This window comes from Orycteropus afer, unplaced genomic scaffold, assembly GCF_000298275.1.
Source record: "Orycteropus afer afer isolate SDZICR_OR568_19922 unplaced genomic scaffold, OryAfe1.0 scaffold00600, whole genome shotgun sequence".
Classification (NCBI taxonomy): domain Eukaryota; kingdom Metazoa; phylum Chordata; class Mammalia; order Tubulidentata; family Orycteropodidae; genus Orycteropus; species Orycteropus afer.
In genome coordinates this window covers 58,159-78,732 of record NW_006922187.1, presented here as the reverse complement: position 1 = coordinate 78,732, position 20,574 = coordinate 58,159, and the positions used below count along the sequence as shown (strand labels likewise).

The following is a 20,574-nucleotide window of genomic DNA, read 5'->3' as shown; positions in this document are numbered from 1 at the left end:
TTGATGGCAGTGAGTTTTTTTTGGTTTGTTTGGAGGGTATAGGACCTCTGTTGGTGTAGTGCCTAAGGCATTTGACTGCTAACCAGAGGCTGGTGGTTCAAACCCACCAGCCACTCCTCAGAAGGAAGATTGGGCAATCTGCTTCCATAGAGAATACCACCTTGGAAACCCAAGGAGGGGTTGCTAGGAGTCGAATCAACTCGACGGCAGTGAGGGTTTTTTTTTTGGTTAATTAGTGAAGGCATTTTTAGTACCTGTGTTTTTAAAATCGTATTTGTTATATGATGTAACAAAGCAAGGTTTACCTTCACAACTGCCATCCCCAAGGGGAAAAAAAGTATGATGGAAAGTATATCACAAAAATCCAATCTGAATCTGCTGTTTGAAAAATACTGCTGTAAGAAAACATTAGCATTTCTAAAACCAACCTAAGTATGATCATTCTTGCCTGATTTTGAAATAGGAACATTTCTAAATTTCTCTCTGTATTAGACCCACTATATTAGACTATGATACCATGTTATGGCAGGGATGCATCTAATGGTGGTGACCTTTAATAATTGTAGTACAGTTGCCAGAATTTACCAAGAAAATTTTGGCTGGTCAGTGCAAAAATAGTCAAGTGAAGCCAAATATAATCCGAACAGAACATATTTTAAAATGTTACTTGCCTTTTGCTTCAATTTTGATTTGCCTAGCAATATTTACCTTCTTTCCTTTACTCCATCACCATGCAGTTTCTGCCCCCCCCCATGTCACCTTCCAAATGAGTTAGTCCATTTTATTCCCAGAACTGTGGTACCCTGACTTCCATTCCAACTGTTGTTGTTGTTGTTATGTGCCGTCGAGTCGGCCCGACTCATAGCGACCCCTCCTTGGGTTTCCAAGGCAGTATCACTACGGAAGTAGGATTGCCCAGCCTTCCTTCCGAGGAGTGGCTGGTGGGTTTGAACCATCAGCCTTCTGGTTAGCAGTCAAGTGCTTTAGCCACTATGCTACTAGACCTCCATTCCAACTAGTACTCTTTAAAAGTGACACACAAAATAAATAAATAAATAAAAGTCACACGTTTTACTTAAGCTTTGCATTTTACAAATTTAGTTAAGTAGTTGCTTACTGAATTTATGGGCCCTTTGTTTTAGATTATTAAAACTAGAAAAACTTCCTTATTTATAAAGGCTTCTTTCTTAATATTTTGTCATAAAGCAAACCCATATACAGATGTACGCCGAAGATACTGGAATGCCTATATGCTCTTCTACCAAAGGGTATCTGATCAAAACTCCCCAGTATTACCAAAGAAAAGTCGAGTCAGCGTCGTAAGGCAGGAAGCTGAGGATCTCTCTCTGTAAGTTTCTCTCTGTGTATTTTTTGCTATAGGATTTCAGTAGGTGATCTTGTAATGCTTGTAATGTACTGTTTGAGATTTAAAGGTAATCAGCTAGAGAGAAGTTTTGAAAGAAAATAAGTAAATTACTCTACCCCCTTTCCTTCTTCTGGCCGTTGTTTCCTTAGCAAAAAGTTATTTTGTATTTAGAAACATGTACCTAAATCATTCTAGAATTGAAGGTTTTTACCTCCCTTCTAGAACTGAGATTTTGAAAATTTTGGCAGCATTTATTGAATATCTTTATGTTTGAAATATAGTACCATATCACTGCTATCAGAAAGATTAGTTTTGTTTTTAAAGGTCCTGTTACCAGTGATTTTGTATTTTAATGTATTGGTCAGGAAAGCATACAGTTTATTTTGTCTATCTAGTACTTTGTTTATCTGAGTTTGGCAAGTTTTAATAACTACTGAAATGATAGCTACTTTATACCAGATAGTTTTCTGCTTCTCTCTCTTAGGTCAGCTCCATCTTCACCAGAAATTTCACCTCAGTCATCTCCTCGGCCTCATAGGCCTAACAATGACCGACTCTCTATTCTAACAAAGTTGGTTAAAAAAGGAGAGAAAAAAGGACTGTTTGTGGAAAAAATGCCTGCTCGAATATACCAGGTCAGAACCATATGAAAGAAATTCCACAGGGTAAAACCCATATAAATGTCAAAACTCATCACAGAGGTCCAGAAGTTCTGTTGGCTTCTTGTGGGTTTCATCATGCCCTACGGCCCCATCGTTTTACTCACTTTGTTAATGAATTTTTTATACTGGGTTCCAGAGATGTCTGTCATCTTAGTTATTTAGTACTGTTGTAACAGAAATACCATAAACAAATGGCTTTCACAAACCGAAATTTGTTCTCTCATTATTTAGGAGACTTAAAGTCTCAGTTCTGGGGTGTCAGCTCTAGGGGAAAGCTTTCTCTCTCTTATCAGCTCACAATTTAGGAGGAGGTCTTTGTCTCCTTTCAGTATTTGTGGGCCCAGTGTTCCTTGGAGATCGCCATGTGTCCTGGCATCCATCTTCCCCTGGATCTAGGACATTCTCAGCACAGGAACCCTGGGTCCAAAGGATATGCTCTTCTTGGTGGTACTGAAGTCTCTCCATATGTGATCACTTATTTAATCTCCTTATATCTCAAAAGAGATTGACTCAAGATACAGCCTACTCCTATAGATTATATCCTGCCTCATTAACGTAACTGCCTCTAATCCTGCCTTATTAACATGAGAGTTTAGGATTTGTGACACACACAGGATAATTACATCATCACAGAATGGAGGATAATTACATAATACTGAGAATCATGGACTAACCAAGTTGACACAGGTTTTGGGAAGACACAATTCAGTCCATACAGCTGTCAAGTTATTGCCACACATAGTATTAAGAACACAAATATGAATACACAACATTGGTCCACACTATCACTGACCTATTTGTGTGATTGTCACAAATAAATTGGGGGAGGGACAGGGGAAACAGTGAAGAAACGTGTGTAATGGAATTATTAAAACGTACAAGGAACATCTGAAGTATAAAACGAGGCTCATAACCTTTAGGTAAGTCTAATATGATAATATAACCTTTATTTATTGAATACCTACTCATTGCTGCATGCTTTAAACAAATCTCCAATTCTTAGGACACTCTTGTGCAGTAGCAGGCTTTATTGCCTTTGTTCAGAGGGAAAAACTAAGTCTCAGAAAAAGAAAAATGACTGCTAGGGTCACAGACCCAGGATTTAAATTCAAAATTGTCTGACTACAATCGAGGCTCTATACCTTAAGTAATAAAAAGCTAGGCACTGGCCACATGGCCTTTTACAATGAATAGCTAGATCCAGAGAATTTAAGGAAAAGATGCGGTCTTTCGTTAGGGGAGAAAGAAAAAGAATTAAGCTATTGATACAAGGGAGTTGCTTGTACTTGGGAAAACACTGTCCCTTCTCACTCAAAATAATAGATTAGAATTCATTTGTCCTTCTTGTGGAGATTTTCCTGAATTTCCCAAAAGGCTTTGTTTTAATGTATTAATTCACTTTTTTTATACTTCTTATATTCAAAAGAAAGATTTTCCTCCTTTCTCTTTTAAAATTTCAAATCATGTGGGAAGGGCATTACAGACCTTAAAGCTTTGCATTTTACTTAGTGTATCACTAGACGTGTCCTCCAATTACTATTTTTCCGTTTCTTAGAAATAATTACTAATTTTCTTTTGTAGATGGTGAGAGATGAAAACCTCAAGTTTATGAAGAATAGAGATGTGTACAGTAGTGACTATTTCAGTTTCGTTTTGTCTTTAGCTTCATTGAATGCTGTAAGTAGCTAGTTGGATCATTACTAAAGAAATAAGAGAATTACAGTTAAATATCTTTTAGTTAAAACATTTAGTGACTCATCTCCACTGACCCTTGTTAACATTCAATTTAGATTTTTTTTTAATTACCCACAAATGTGTCAGTTATTGGGTGATACCAAAATCTATGCAATGTTCAGAGTAATCAAATGTAGATTGGGTGGGTATGGATTTTTTATGGCCCTTGTTTAGGGATCTCTGGTGGCATAGTGCCTAAGGCATTTGACTCCTAACCAGAAGGCTTGTGGTTCAAGCCCACCAACTACTCCTGGGAAGGAAGATTGGGCAATCTACTTCCGTAGGGATACTGCCTCAGAAACCCGAGAAGGGGTCACTGTAAGTCAGAGACGACTTGATGGCAGTGAGTTTGGTTTTGGTTTAGGATTTATAAAGAAGACCCATGGAGTAGCCATGAAGTGGCGTCAGTTGATACTGAGCTTTGTGGAGATTAACTTTTCCCAATTTGTAATCAGATATTATAAAGCTCAAGATGTAAGTGCCAAGTATTTTTTTTTTGTTGAGTGCCATGATTCTGTATAAGTTGCCAATAAGGTAAAAGTTCTTGGTCACAGTAGCCTACTTAACATCCTGTGGTCTCAGGGCTCTATTTTGAGAGGACCTCATGAAAGAAGAGTATGTCATTTCTTAACGTTAAAAAAAAAAAAAACTTATGAGGAACATTTTCTGTAATGAATTGGCTAGATTTTTCTTATTAGTATATAACATTACCATGTGTCATTATTCAGTTGATAAGAAAGGTAATAATCTAAAAAACCTCTGTGAAAAAATACTCTATCTTTTTTCCCTTCTGTCTTAGACTAAATTAAAACATCCGTATTATCCTTGCATGGCAAAGGTAAGCTTGCAGCTTGCCATCCAGTTCCTATTTCAGACTTATCTACGGACAAAGAAAAAACTCAGGTGAGAAGTGATATATTTTTGATAATGTGGTGTGACAGCAGACACGGATTAATTCAATTAAAGTTGAATAACTTAATTAAAGTTGAATTTTATAAATTCAGCTTTTTAGACCATTGTGAAGGCACCACCAAATATGCTCAGGTGATTAAGACATGTCTGTATCATTAAGGAAATTAGTTCTAATCTAATAAAGAGAAAGGCCTGGCCATCTACTTCTAAAAATTAGCCAATGAAAACCCTATTGATGGCGACAGTTCGTTCTGTAGCCAATCATGAGGATGCATCGGGAGCAGGGCAGCATTTCATTCCATCGCACATGAGGTCACCGTGAGTCAGGGACAGTTCTGATGGCAGCTAACAGCAACAACAACAGTCAAATAGGAGGGAGAGATATAACAAAAAAGAATTAACAGTACAAAAGTGCTGGGGGTTATTTTGGAGGAGCAAGTGGGTAAAATCATATCCAGATACGGGGATTAGAGTACCTGTTAAGACATTAATATTCCCAAGGGGTTTTGAAAGGCAAAGATAGAAAAACACAGAGGGCTCATTCTAGATGGAGAGGAAAAACATGAGTAACAGGCAACACTTCCCTAAGGAGCCATGACTGACTAGCTGTGCCTCACCCCTACATGTCAGGAACTCACTTGAGGAGACATCTGAAGGTTGGGCTTAGGTGAGATCATTGAATGTCCCTTGTCCAAGAGTAGGAAGTAGGGCTTTGTGCAGTTGAGATCATAGAAGAGTTTTGAATAGGAAGATGGTGTGTTCATAGCAGTCCTTAGAAATTCTAGACTGATAGTGTCTTATTCATCATTAGTTTTTATACTGAGCACCTTGTAGGGTACCTGAGACATAAGTTCTGGATAAATAGTTGTTTGAATAAATAAGTAGAGGATGAAGAGTAATTGAGCAGTGCTTATAAATACCTGCAGTAAGGAGAGACTCAGGGTGAGGAGACCAGTTACAGAGAGAAGACCACTGAAGTGCTCAGTTTTTTATCACTTGTTAACATGGAGAGCTTCTCCAAGTGTGGAGAAGTTTTTGGAAAAATGTTGTAATTGAGAAACTTTAAAGGGAATGAATATGATAGCAATGTCATTTTCATTGTGATACCAGTTTTTATTATTTGATTGAAAAAGGAAGAAATAATGTGCATCTTTTAAAGTCTAGTATATGGTAAAATAAGGAAAGTGACTTGGTTACATTTATTTGTAAAATTTGCTCAAGCTGTCTACACACTGTACACTATTTCCATTTTATATTTACCTTCCTGAGGGTGACAGTAGGCAGCTGGAAGTTGTGCCAGGTCATGAGTAGTATAATCATTCTACCTTTTTTTCTGCCTGAATGTTTTTATTCCATAAAGTAAGATATTAATGGTTGTAGCAATATGGTAGAGTAATGTTGCCATAGTAAGCTGTTCTGAAAGTGGGAGTTTTGTGAATGTAAATTAATTTAGCAAAACAAAATACTACAGATCAGTCTTTTTTTCTAATTGAAATTGTTTGAGGAAGATGCAGAAGATGAAAGTAAAAGTCTAAGACTTAAATTTCTTCACATTTTTTGGAGGAAGAAAGTCTTATCATCAATAACCAAAGAGTGCAAAGCATTGGCTTCTGGGGCACTTTGAGCCATGTTAGTCCTTAGTCCTTGAGTTTTTAACTTACCTCACCCAGCACCCCCAATAGAAGAATCAAAGTGAGGTATTTGTTGGGACTGTATTCTGAACAATGTTATCTTTGCTTTTTTAAAGGGTTGATACTGAAGAATGGATTGCCACTATTGAAGCATTACTTTCAAAAAGTTTTGATGCTTGTCAGTGGCTAGTTGAATATCTTATTAGTTCTGAAGGACGAGAGCTAATAAAGTAAGTGTTTGAGATCTTTTACTTAAAGTTATTTGTGCTTTTTCTGGTGATTTAAAGCTGAGGTTTCTTGTAATCCTTTTTATTTGAAGTTGAAATTCTCTCTCTGATTGTTTGCAGTGGGAAAACTGAGTCACTCCAAAATCTTTCATTCTAAAACCATCTCTGCTCGACTAGACTCAGATAAGCATTCATCACGTACAAGGAGAGCACATGAGGCAGATAGCCAAGTGCTCACTGGCAAGCATGACCTGAACCCTGCTGTGGTTCAGGGGATTCAGACGTGCAGGTCTCTTCCCTCAGGGACTCATAGTCGGTGGCAAGTTAGAATATAGAGTAGTAAACAACCCTAGTTTACTGCACAGTCCACAGTGTTGTCTATGTTGTTTTTAAATCTGGTATGGATATATGTGTGTGTGTGTGTGTGTATACACATATACATACATATACATATATACATTTTTTACATAAGTGGTATATTTATCTATGATATATAATAAAAATAAATAATTTGCTTGTTCTGGTAAAAATTCTAGTTGCTCCATTCACTATGGGAGCTGTGGTAGCGTAGTGCCTAAGGCACTTGACAGCTAACCAGAAGGCTGGCAGTTCAAACCCACCAGCCCCTCCTTGGAAGGAAGATGGGGCAGTCTACTTCTGTAGATGCCCCCAAGAGGGGTCGCTATGAGTCAGGTCCGACTCAACAGCACATAACAACAACAACAGCCATTCACTATGAGTGTTTAGCCCTTATTCCCAATCCTGCTTACCAAGTCAACTCCTCTTATTCCCAGGCTTCATCGTCCATCATATAGGGGCCTAGTGACTGCCTTGATTTTTCAGTGTTCTGTCTCTGTATCCCTAGTAGTCTCTTCTTTCAGCTACAGACAGCCTAGTGTACTTCTCTTGACCTTGTCATCACTCATCCTTCCAACCTATCCTTCCAGCCTACTGGCTTTTGCTAAAAATGCCATTTTACCATTCAGTTCATACAAATTGGGATCCAAACAAAGTTTACATGTTGCATTTGGTTTATGTGTCTTTTGAGACTTTTTAATCTCTAATAGTTCCCCTTTCCTAGTTTCCTGCCATGCCCTTTTTTGTCATGGCTATAGAACTCCTGTGTTCTGTGTTGGTTTACATTCTCTTGGTGCCTCCTACTGGGTATAATAGGAAATGGGTAGCACTCTCTATGGGTATTCTTTCTAAAATAACACCTGAATCTGATCAGGCCTGCAGAGCTAAATATTAGGGGAATACATGTTATCTTTTAAACTGTGTTATAGTTTCTAGAAACTTAGACTCTTAGTGGATTTTGAAGAGAGCCTATCTGTCTGGTTCAAATTAGGTAGCTAATAAACACTAACAATTACATGGAATGACTCAAAAGGCTTCACTTTTGTCTTCCTATTGGGAAAGAACAGAGTTTTCAGCATACTCCTGAGAGGGAGGGAGGAAATGCAAATGCTGTACTCAAACCAGCAAAGACAAGAGGAGCTTTCCCCACTTTCCCTGAACAGGGTGCCTCAGAACAGCGTTTTCTTGGCTCATCAAAATTATGTTATGTTTAAATCTTCTGCATGGAACAATGAGAGTTTTCTGTCAAGAAATGTCATCTATGATAGAGGCATTTTCACTTTGTGATTATGATACTGCTTGTCACGTTGAAGTGAGCATATGAAGAGAGAAAGAAAAGCTGTGCGGGTCACCTGGTTGCTCTCAAGTCATCACTATTGTGATGCAGCCCCAGAGAACAGCTGTTTCTGCTAACCATGCCCTTCACCACATCTAAGTCTTGGGGGATAAAATAGACCCCACCTCAGGTTGTTTTAAGGTTTGGATTAGATAATGGATAGCCAGTGCTTAGGATAGTCTCCAACTATAACACTAGAAGCACCTAATAAACATTAACTGCTGTTTTGATGATTATGATGGTAGAAGAAGAACAGAAGGATCAAGGATCTTTTCCATCCAAAGGCTTCTAGAAGGGCTGAGTAAGGGCTAAAGTGGGTGAGGAGAGAAGAAAGCAAAAAAATAAAAATAGAGGTGAAAAGGGGGATCACCAGGTGCCTTCTGATCTCAGAACGTTAGTATCTCATTCTGAGAAATTAGAGTATCAAATCTCCTAAAGTTACAGAATTCAAAAAATGTTAGTTTGCCTTCATATATCTTTAAATATAAATTAACATTTATAAGATGTTCATTTTAGGGAAAGCAAGAAAAAGGAAAAATACCCATTTTTCAGTATTCAAGTGTTCTGTTTGACTCCTTCTTTCGTCGTCCATGTGCAGGTGCTAAATAAAGCTAAAGCTCTCAAAAGACTTGAGCTAAGGCCTTTGAGTAATTTTGTTTCTTGGATATTAGTTGGGACCTAAGATGGAAAGGTTGGAGTTACAGAAATCTATCTTGCTTTTTGATACCATATTTCTCTTTACTTTAGAATTTTCTTGTTGGAGTGCAGTGTGAGAGAAGTACGAGTTGCCGTAGCCACCATTCTGGAGAAAACTCTAGATAGTGCCTTGTTTTACCAGGATAAGGTCAGTCTCATTTTTAAATCTTATATATACATCCTGTTTAAATGCACATAAGAAGAAATAGCACCTAGGATTGGAGTCTGGTAATTTTGCCACATACAATGCATTGACTTTCTGCTAAATGCCAGGGTTGAAGGCATGCTGTCCCTTCCTTCTCATATCCCAGGAACCGGGGTAGGGTAGGAATTTAGGTCTGCTTTGGTCTGCTTCAAGAATTACTTTCTAGAATACCCCCTTCTCAGAGTTCTCTCTCAGGAGTGTGTACTGGATCTCTCTGAACTGAGACTAACCTGAGCCTAGAGACTCTAGTCTAGACCAACAGACATTTTGAGCTGCCCTGGCTTTGTCTCTTTTCCTCATAAGCTATTTTGCTGCTCAAACCTGCAGGTGGTAACCAAACCAAATACTGTCATTCATCCAGGGCCATTGGCCAAAACAGCTCCTTCATGGTTTTTTTAATTCCCCAGTCTTTATTTCTATTCCTCTAAATTTCTTCTTCCTAACCCTATTTTCTGCAACATATTTTCCGGTTCACAGTTCCACATTTACATGTGCTAAAACAAACCACGGTATTTATTGCCATCCTCACTCCCCAAAGATGTAAAGTCTTAGCGAAATGACATACAATTTAAGTCTGACCTTTCAATATGTTATTAACTCTTAGCAAATACAGCAGTTACTTCCAAGTTTGCTGTTTCAAATAGCTGACACTACATGGAAACCTTTGAAAAATGTTATATTCAGAACTAATTGGATCCTTATAAATATTGGCTGGAGGCAGTGTGTCTCGATGAACTAAATACAGTTCTAGGAATTGCTGCTTCAAATTGAGATTCTGGCTTTGCTGTGCAACCTTGAGCAAGTCCTTTCAGGAGGACATTACCCAAATGCAATGCCTGGTACCCAAGCACTCAGTTCTTGCAGTGTTGCCTAACTCAGGATGTGCTGTTAAACTAGACAAGCTCAAGAGCTTTGCTTAGTCCGGACTGAATATGCCATTTAGGAAGGACTTAGGAAAAGACTTGTCAATTCCAGGAATCAGAGGAAGTTGTTGTTTACTTGAAGGCAGAATTTTCAGTCAGTTTAAATAGCAAGAATCATTTTTTAAGCAAACCTTGCCTGGAAGCAGAACATATACTATAGGTAATTGGCAGCTACTCTAGTCAGGTCAGGGTGGGGTGTGCAGCCCTGCCTTCACAGGACCCTCTGGACAGTTTGGATACTACTGGTTTGAGATACTCCTGTGGGAGTATTTCTAATCTGCATCAAGATTGTTTAACATGAGGACCTTCCTCCTCCCTGCTCCTTCCTCCCATGTATCGACCTAAACAAAGGATGAAGGCAGAATGAGTGCAGTCTCCCTAAAGATGGGCTCAGGCCCTGCCACATCACCTCACCAACCTCAAGACAGGACTACAGGAGGTAGAAATGGAAGGGAGTGGAGGACCTAAACATGGAAGCCATTTGCCTCAGTAAATTCTATTTCATATCCTGCTGGTGTATTTTGTTTTTTCTCCCCTCCATAGTAGAAATGGTGCCTCTTGCCACCCACTTTAGATTGTAAAGTACTTTGAAAATGAAGTGCTATATAAATGCTGACTTTTGCGGTATTAATAATGGCTGTGACAGGGAGGATGGGAATATTTCAAAAGTCTATGACTTCATCTTCAAAGGGGATGAACTATAAGAATAGTAAGCCTGGTCTTAATTCTCAGATCACAGGTGAATTTTTAGGGACTTGTCCAAAAACATAGTTGGGGTGGGAGGGAAAGACGAGCAATGTGATAACCAAAATGGTTTCTAAACAAATAAAATGTTTTTCAAAGCTTTCCATGAGGCGTCAGCGGGCTTTCAAGTAAGTTCCCAGTTGGGTCGATATTACCGTTGTCATTCTGTCAGGCTGTTGCTCTCCATTTGCTCCATTGGCTTGATTTCTAGCCCCTATGCCTGTGTCTGTGTTCTTATTCTTTGCATCTGTGATTATGTGAAGAAGTAGCATAGTGGAGGGAGGGATTCAGAACTATGTCTCTCCTAAACCCCCTCCTTTTTTTAAGAAACAAAAATGGACTCTGGAGAAAATGCGACCATTAGGCAGTAGAATCATGCCCGACTCTGAAATCTAGGAAACAAAACTAGGCTTCCCTTTCCTTAATTACGTCTACAGTACTGATCTTTCCCTGAAAGGTAAAACTGATAATTCTGTATCTGCTATCCAAAACATAAATCCATCTGAATCCAAGACTGGATTGTATCAATCTGACTTTTATTTTGTTCTCATAGTGGTTTCAAATTAACACTGTTACAGATGTCTTTCTTGTACTCTTTTTCTTCATGTAATTTCATCTTTCTTCTAACCAGTTAAAAAGCCTTCATCAGTTACTGGAGGTACTTCTTGCTCTGTTGGATAAAGATGTTCCAGAAAATTGTAAAAATTGTGCTCAGTACTTTTTCCTGTTCAACACTTTTGTACAAAAGGTAAATTTTTTTTTCTCCCCGGTATTATTTCCTAATACATGCTAAAGTATACTGTGTTTATAGTGGATGTGAATGAAAGAAGTCTACTTTTCAGTGTTTAAGGATCCTGTTTTACTGTTTGGATTTATAGTCTAAAAGGGGGAAAAAAAGACAATGAATTTTAGACATGGAAAAATTTTAGACTGGTCAGTATAGGATCAATACAGTAAGGCTATGAGTGTTCTCTCAAACTTTAATTTGTGCATTGCATTACTTGCAAGAATTCCGATGCAAGTAAGTACAGTTGCTCATTGATAATAGTAAAAGACTGCATTTAAACTACTGGCTAATTGTATTTTTGGTAGCCGTTTGAAGCAATATGAGGCTGGTTTTTTAAATTAGATCGAATAAGTGCTTTCTTTATGTAAACCATAGCATCATTTAAAAAATAATATATTTTTTTAATACTTTCATTTAACTGTGTTTTCAAAACAAATTTTTGTTTGGATAGAAATATAATTTGTCATTCTCAATATCTTGTGACAGCAAGGTATTAGGGCTGGAGACCTTCTCCTGAGGCACTCAGCTCTGCGGCACATGATCAGCTTTCTCTTGGGGGCCAGTCGGCAAAACAATCAGGTAACAGACTTCCTAGCTTCCTAGTGAAACAGCTGTGGTTTTCATAGCTGCTTTGTGTAGATGGTTACTATTTTTATTTTAATTTTGCAAGAGTCCCAAGTACTAGTACCACATATATTTTTAAATTCTTTGGAGTTGCTATTTTTACAACATCCTCATAGATCTTAGTCTAATAATAACCCATGGAAATAGTGATGAGATCAAAATGGGAAATGCTGAGTATTACAGGAGGGAAAGATGATGTTCTGGTTACCTAGTGTGACTTTGACAGAAATATACCACAAATGGAATGGCTTGAATAAACAGGAGTTTATTCTCTTACAGTTTGGAGGCTTTAAGTCCGAGTTCAAAGTGCCAGGCTCTAGGGGCTCTGTGAAAGCCCCTCAAACTTGGGCTTCAGCTCTGCCTCTTGCTCCCGGCCCACTGAAGCTAGAGGCATCTCTTTACTCAGGCAGCTACTGACCGCTGAGGCTAACAAGCCCAGGGTTGACAAATAAAGTGGCACGGTCCTAATGTTACCAAACCACATGGCAGGCCATTGATTCAAGTCCATTGAAAGTCCCAAGGTTGGCAGAGCATGGCAGGCTGCTGAACAACGACACAGCTACATGCAGGGTTCAAGTGTGCCATAAGCTAGAGACCATTCCCAAAGCCATTTCTTATACACGGGAAAGAGACCACATCCCTAAAGCAGCTACTTAGCTGCTTGTGGTAGGTCCCACCATGGAGTTGATGGCTAGTCTCAGCATGAGGAGTAACTACCACCAGCTGCCCAGCCACTCAACCAGGCCCAGCCAAGTTGACATACAAACTTAACCACCACAGATGGATTCTGACTGGGAGGCTAGAAGCAAGAGTGGTTAGCATTGGGAAGCTCTGCTTCTTACCAAAAACAAAACTCACTGTGGTCGAGTCGAATCTGACTCATAGAAACCCTTCTTGGGTTTCTGAAGCAGTATTTCTACAGAAGTAGATTGCCCAGTCTTCCTTCTGAAGAGTGGCTGGTAGGTTTGAACCAACCAGCCTTCTGGTTAGCAGTCAAATGCCTTAGGCACTACGCCACCAGAGCTCTTTAGAGGCTGTGAAAACAAGGCAATTTTAATGCTGTATTCAGACGTGAAGCTGTACTGCTATGAGCTGAATGAAAGGGAAGTTGTTTTATAATAAAAGGGTTGGAGATATCAAAACATGGCCATGATTTGAAGTTCCTATTGGTATGTTTCCCATTATATCTTTTTTGTTTAATAGATTTAAAATACACAAAATATTATTAACATGCGATAATGGTAAGTCCTGTAATGGAGAACTTATTCATGCGAGTCACAACTAGTCATGGTATATGCCATACCTCTGAAACAGGTCAGTAAAGTAGGCAGTTTTCTCCCCATACACAGGCAGGAAATAAAGTACAGAGAAATTAAGTAACTTGTTTAGGGTTACAAAGCTCTGGTGATTTCAAAGCCTGAGCTTTCCCCTGTATGTAATGCATCGCACAGCAAGGTTTTCTCTCGCTCTTCCCTGTCTTTGTGAAGGGAGACAAGCTTGCTGCTCTGGCCTCCTCTCAGCTTCCTGTCATATCACTGTGCTGCTCTTCCTCTTCAGTATTTAAAAACCAGGACTGGCACTGTAACATGCTCTGTGTGTTGCTATTATGTTGAGATTTGCAGTAGCCAGTTTTCAGATCAAGCTCTTCTATATTAGGGATTCCATTAGCTCTAGTGATTGATTTAAATTCACTGTAATTCAGCTACATGTATAATTAATATTGATATCATTAATATCGTCTTGCATTTATGGAAGCATATTTTTACTTTTGAGGACATTTTAATTTTTATATTTCTTTTGATCCTCACAACTGTGAGAGTGAGACATTTTTATGGGAAAACCTTGCTTCCACTGCTAAATGGACAAGGAGGGCACATGTTCTGACCTCCTCTAATCCCTCAAGAGGAAGACAGAATCACCATCAATAGCCCAAGGCCTATTCCTGTGAGGCCGGACATGCTGCCTCCCTCAAGCCCTTTCACCAACCGTTCCTCCCAAAGCACACACCACCTCTCTCCTGGATTCGATAATTTGCTGCAGTGGCCACACAGAGCTCACAGATTATGGGGTTTATTAGTGAAGCACCACAGGCTACAATTCAAGTTCAGGAAAAATGCTCAGTCTCTCTCCCAGCCCACCATCCCTCAGCCAACAGTCTCTCACAGTCTCTTTCCCAGCAGTGCTGGTCCCTCGGTGTCTTACTCAGCAACGTGTGTCTCTTGCGTCTCTTTCCCAGCAATGCATATCTCAGTAGCGCATGTCTCTTTCAGCAGCACGTCTTCCTCAACCAGCAGTCAGAGAGAGTTCTGCCTCTAGGAGGCCTCCTTTTGAGCTGGCAGAGTGGGCCAAACTAGCCAATCATAGCATCAGAACTCTAAGCACCTGAGAGAGAACCTCCCATAACATTGTGTTGTGCCACGCCCAAAAGAAATAACCCAGGTGGATAACATTTACAATCAGGAGCTCCTCAGTTGCTCATTCCACCAATGAATTTACAATGACTTATGGGTAGAAAAGCCATACTAAGTAATTTACTACACTGCATCCACTGATATAGCACAGTGTGTGGCAAGGCAGGGCAAGCCTCCTGTTCTCCGGCCCCATAGGCTTTTTTCTCTTTCTACTAATGAAGAGGAAACCTACCTGGCACACCAATACATAAACATATTTTATGTATACGTAGATGACTTTGTTTTAAAACATGAGTAAATATGTCTAGGGGAAAAAACACATTTGAGCTAGCTTAACACCATGTGCCTCTTTTTACTTTGACTCTTCTGTCAAGCATTGAGAAATATTTGTGGCCTCAAATAGCATCAACCTGAAAATCTTCTTTTTTCATGTTATCTCCAACCGAAACACTGACTTGCACCTTATCTTCTCTGATGCCAGATTCGCCGATGGAGTTCAGCACAAGCCCGCGAATTTGGGAATCTTCACAATACAGTGGCATTGCTGGTTCTGCATTCAGATGTCTCTTCCCAAAGGAATGTTGGTAAGTTTTAACATCTTTAAGACACTAGAAAAATGAAGAAATACTGAATTTATCTAGCATGGCGAGTAATCATGTTAGCAATTAAATGAGTATCACTTGTGTCTCATTTGGCTATTTGATATATGAGGAACATTTAAAAGTTTTTGTTTTAATTCATGTTAAACTTCACCTTATTTTACTAATCTGTTATATTAGACAAATTAGGGAAAGGGAATCAGTCATTTTTAGGGTGAGGGGGTTATATAAGTATTTTTCAAAAACAACTCTAGGATTAAAAGGTAATAATTGACACAACTTGTTTAGTGGGAAAAATAGCCAAGGTGTGGGTTGGAATGTGCTAGCCATGTGTTCTGGTTACCTAGTGCTGCTCTAATAAGAATATACCACAAATGGGATGGCCTTAACAAACAGGAGTTTATTCTTACAATTTGGAGGCTTTAAGTCCAAGTTCAAAGTGCCAGGCTCTAGGGGCTGGGTGAAAGCCCCTCAACCTTGGGGTCCAGCTCTGCCTCCTGCTTCTGGCCCACTGGAGTTTGAGGCATTTCTTCACTCAGACAGCTGCTAGCTGCTGAGGCTGAGAAGCCCCAAGGTTGACAAGTAAAAAGGCACTGTCCTGATGTTACCAAACCACACGGGCAGGCCATTAACTTAAGTCCACTGTAAGTCCCAAGGTCGGCAGGGCATAGCAGGCTGCTGAGCAATGACACAGCTACATGCAGGGTCCAAGCATGCCGTAGGCTATAGACCATTCCCAAGGCTTCTCCTTCTATACAGGAAGTAGACCACATCCCAAAGGCAGCTACTCAGCTGCTTGTGGTAGATCCCACCATGGAGTTGATTGCCAGTCTCCTCATGGGGAATAACTACCACCAGCTGCCCAGCTACTCAACCAGGCCCAGCCAAGTTGACACACAAACATAAGTACTACACCACGTGAACTTGACCCAGTCACCTGACACTTTCTTAATAAGTACAAAATGGGAATATTTAAAGCAGAACTTTAGGGAAATGCAGAGCAGAGTTTCAGATTCTCGTGGACTGTAATTTCTGGAGCCATGGCGTGTGGATGAATCTGTGAAACTATTGCCCTGAGAAAATCTTTAAATCTTAAACCAAAAATATCCCCTAAAGTCATCTTAAAACAGAATGATAGCTTGACTAGTTTAAAAAAAAAGGACTGCCTTGAGCATTATGCTGCTTTAAGAACTGTCTACATGGGATCAGACTGACAACAGCACCTCAAAAGATAAAAAAGTTAGGTGGCAGTGAATTTATGAGATGAAGGAGGGATAGATAACTCAGGAAAGGGGGTTGAGAATGGTTGCACAACCTGAAGAATGTAGCAGCATTACTAAGTTGAACATATAGAAACTGTTGATTGGTGTGTGGTTTGCTGTGTGTATTCTCAACAACAAAAATGAATACAATTTAGGAGGAAAATAAATACTTAACTCCCCTAGGTGTAGTAAGGATTAATGAGATAAAATGCTATTACCATGTGAAAATTCAGATTTTTTTTACAATTCAGATATAAGCTATGCCACTGAAATATCTTTGAATATAACACGTATTGAATTAGTAGCATTTCCTACTTTGCCACCCAGAACCAACAGCACACTCGTCATTTAATGTAGCAAAGACATGTTGCCGATAGGTGCTGTCAAGTCATCCTGCATACAACAGAATGGAACGCAGCCCGGCCCTGCGCCATCCTCACAGTCCTTGTGTGCCTGAGGCCGTTATTGCAGCTGATGTGTCAGTCCATCTCATTGAGGGCCTTCCCCTTTTTCCCTGACCCTCTACTTCACCAAGCATGATGTCCTTCTCCAGGAGCTGGTCCCTCCTGATAACACATCCAAAGTATGTGAGACAAAGGCTTGCCATCATCACTTCTAAAGGGCATTCTGGCTGTTCTTTTCCAAGACAGATTTGTTCACTCTTCTGGCAGTCCATGGTATTTTCAGTATTCTTCACCACCACCATAATCCAGAGGAATCAATTCTTTTTCCCTATATGGTTATCCTGTATTCTGACCTGTTTATGTATTGTCATTTTTATATTGTTCCTCGGCCTTGTCATGACAGCACCAATTGTAACCATAGTAATAAAACAAAGCAGCTGAGATGTTATTCAGTGTTTTCTGTATGCTGTGCCTTTACATGGTGCCTTAAATTTATTAATTGCATTTAGTCCTTATGGCAGCCCTATGAGGGATATTATTCCTGTCCAGGTTAGGAGCTCTGGTGGCACAGTGGTTAAAGCATTGGGCTGCTAACCAAAAGGTCGGCAGTTTGAACTCACCACCCACTCCATGGCAATCTGCTTCTGTAAAGATTTACAGCCTTGGAAACTCTATGGGTCAGCTCTACTCTGTCCTAAAGGGTCGCTGTGAATAAGAATCACCTCAATGCAGTGAGTTTGATTTGTTTTTTATAGAAGAGGAAACTAAGATTCAGAGAGGGTTAGTGCCTTCTGCTAGGTCTCACATAAACGTCACAGCAACCAGTATGAGAGCACAAGCAGCCTGAGCCCTGAGTATGTGCTCTACGACCTCCCCTGTGGTAGGATTTTTAACATCCTCTGAACAGAAAGATTGAGAGACATGAGACTGAAGATCACAGAGCATCACTCTGCTCTAGAAATGCTTGTGAACTCTCTAAAGGAACACTGGGGCTCAAGGCACTCTCAAACTCTGACACATTTATCCAGAAAGATGAAGCCTCCTAATCTGTGAGTTCAGACAGATTTGTAAAAGAAAATTGGAGTGTAGGTCCTTGTTTTTCTAGCAAACGATGTAACCTCTTCCGTATGGGTTGATTCTGCTTGTCATAGGTGATGTTAGCCGTTATTTGAGGACAGTTGTTTGAGGAACACAAGTGTGTTGGTTCAGTGTCTCTCTGGGAAGCTTTGGACATTTTATTCATATACTGTTTATATTTGAAAGGTTGTCTTGGGTTTGGGATACCAGGAATGTAGAGAGATTAATAGACACACCTACAGTTTTAGCATACATTGAAGAAATATGTAAACATTTTCTCTTATCTACATGTTCTGGCTTTCCCACTGGACTGTGATGGATTAGGTCTTCAGCACTCAGCAATTTTATATTGAGAGAGTCACATTGCCCTATGGGTATTTATTTTATGAAGTAACACCAAGTGAGCTTGGTTTGTTTTGGACTTTGTTTCTTTGGTTTCCTAAAGCTCCTGGTATATTTAAACAACGGACGCCCATTAGCATTGCTCCCTCCAGCCCTCTGCTGCCTCTCCATGAGGAAGTAGAAGCCTTGTTGTTCTTGTCTGAAGGGAAGCCTTACCTGTTAGAGGTATGTACTTATTATGCTAAAGTCATTTTCTTTTTATTTTATTTTCTCCTATTTGAGGAAAAACTCCTTTTGTTAATATATTTTGCATGTTACTCTAAGGAAGAATATTATATGGCCCATCCTCAATCTGAGTCCCTTACCCCCAGAGCTACCCTCACTTGTGAATTGAATCTTCTGGTCAATTGTCTATTGCTTGAGTTACATCAATATAAATCTCTGAACAGTGTATCATACTGGTTTTTAAAATTGCATCCATAGTGCTATGCTGTATACTTCATTTTGGTTCTTTTTATTTTTTTCCCCTCTAACTCAACATAATGTGTTTTTTTGGATCTGTCTGTGATTACTTTAATCTCTTGGGGATATTTGCTTTTGAAACTGTGATGAAACTGATTCTTTCTTGGAAAAAAGGTACACATTTCCACAAAATCATGTTAAATTTCAGAAAGCTTAGACACCCTGAAATGTATCCATAGACCTCTAGCAGTTGACATACCCTATGTGAGACCCTGTTGGAGATGTTAAATTTCAGTTAAAGTCAATTAACCACAGATCAACTATGTACTGTGACACGGGAAAGATAACTCCATTTGTATCTCCCTGTAGGTGATGTTTGCTTTGCGGGAGCTGACAGGCTCACTCCTGGCCCTCATTGAGATGGTGGTGTACTGCTGTTTCTGTAATGAACATTTCTCCTTCACTATGCTGCATTTCATTAAGGTAACACCTCCGGAAAACCTAGGGGCAGCCTGACAGCCCTCAGCTGAGGCTCTAGGAAAGCATTCCTTCATTCCCAGGCATTATACTTCCTAACAACCTTAACTGTTTTTCCTAATTGTGAAAAATAGTACAGTCCTGCTTTTTAACTATTAACAGTAATAGATAATAACAACACTATGATGGCTATCTTTATGCAAAAAAAATTTCCCAATTTCCGATTCTTTCTTTAAAAATCAAAAGTAGTTTTCTTTCCCCTCACTTTCTGAGATAGCAATATAGTTAATTATGAAGGTTTGATTATGATAAAACTGGTTACTGTCGATTCTGACTCACAGCAACCCAGTAGGACAGAGTAGAACTGCCCGTAGGGTTTCCAAGGCTGTAAACCTTTGGGTGAGCAGATTGCCTCAGCTTGCTCCTACAGAGCAGCTGGTGGTTTCAAACTGCTAAACTTTCAGTTAGCAGCTGAGCACTTAACCACTTACCACCAGGGCTCCTTTTTTTGATTAATGTAGTCATTAGTATTATATGTATCGCACTTACTGCATACCAAGCACCATTTTGAGCATATTAATATTTAACTTACTTAATTCTCAAGTGGAGCTCTGGTAGCATAGTGCCTAAGGCACGTGACTGCTAACCAGAAGGCTGACGGTTCAAACTTACCAGCCACTCCTTAGAAGGAAGGTTGGGCAATCTACTTCCGTAGTGATACTGCCTCGGAAACCCAAGGAGGGGTCGCTATGAGTCGGGGCCGACTTGACGGCACATAACAACAACAACAACAAATCCTCAAGTAGTCTTATGAAGGTAGAGTAGATGCTATTATTATCACCATTTTGTAACTGAAAAAACTGAGGCATTGCCCAAGGCTGCACAACTATGAAATGGCAGAGTGGACATTTAAACCTGGTAGCCTGGCTCCAGAGCCCATACTTAATCTTAATTGTTGACTACCTTTACAAGAAAAACCTTTAAACCTCATTATTATATTTTTTTAATCTTCATTTTTAATTACTTAGATATACATGACAACATATTTGTCAGAAATTAAAACATTAAAAAAAGATAGTAGAACATACATACACAGTCCACTTTGACTACCACCCACCAGCCTTATCCCTTCTTCTCCACCCTACTTCACAACTAATATTGTCACATTATATGTTTCCTTCCAGGCCTCTCTCTGTGAATTTATTATGCAACTGTGTTTACTGTTTACTTATTATATGGCCTTGGGCAGCTTCTTCCTCTGCAGAGAAGGAGGAAATATTACTTGACTTCATAGGTTATGAGGTAATATATGGAGAAGGCTTACTTAGGTACTGTA

The 20,574-nt window shown here is 39.5% G+C and overlaps 1 protein-coding gene across 1 annotated transcript in view; it reads left to right on the top strand.

The window, feature by feature from the left end:
• USP24 (ubiquitin specific peptidase 24) overlaps positions 1-20,574 on the top strand; it is a 201,450-nt gene that overhangs the window by 165,843 nt on the left and 15,033 nt on the right. The window contains exons 51-61 of the mRNA XM_007956287.2: positions 1,207-1,348; positions 1,851-2,001; positions 3,610-3,705; positions 4,562-4,665; positions 6,422-6,535; positions 8,973-9,069; positions 11,425-11,541; positions 12,067-12,159; positions 15,097-15,199; positions 18,403-18,524; positions 19,131-19,244. Of these exons, the coding sequence (XP_007954478.1) occupies positions 1,207-1,348; positions 1,851-2,001; positions 3,610-3,705; positions 4,562-4,665; positions 6,422-6,535; positions 8,973-9,069; positions 11,425-11,541; positions 12,067-12,159; positions 15,097-15,199; positions 18,403-18,524; positions 19,131-19,244 (1,253 nt within the window). The remainder of the gene's footprint in view (positions 1-1,206; positions 1,349-1,850; positions 2,002-3,609; positions 3,706-4,561; positions 4,666-6,421; positions 6,536-8,972; positions 9,070-11,424; positions 11,542-12,066; positions 12,160-15,096; positions 15,200-18,402; positions 18,525-19,130; positions 19,245-20,574) is intronic.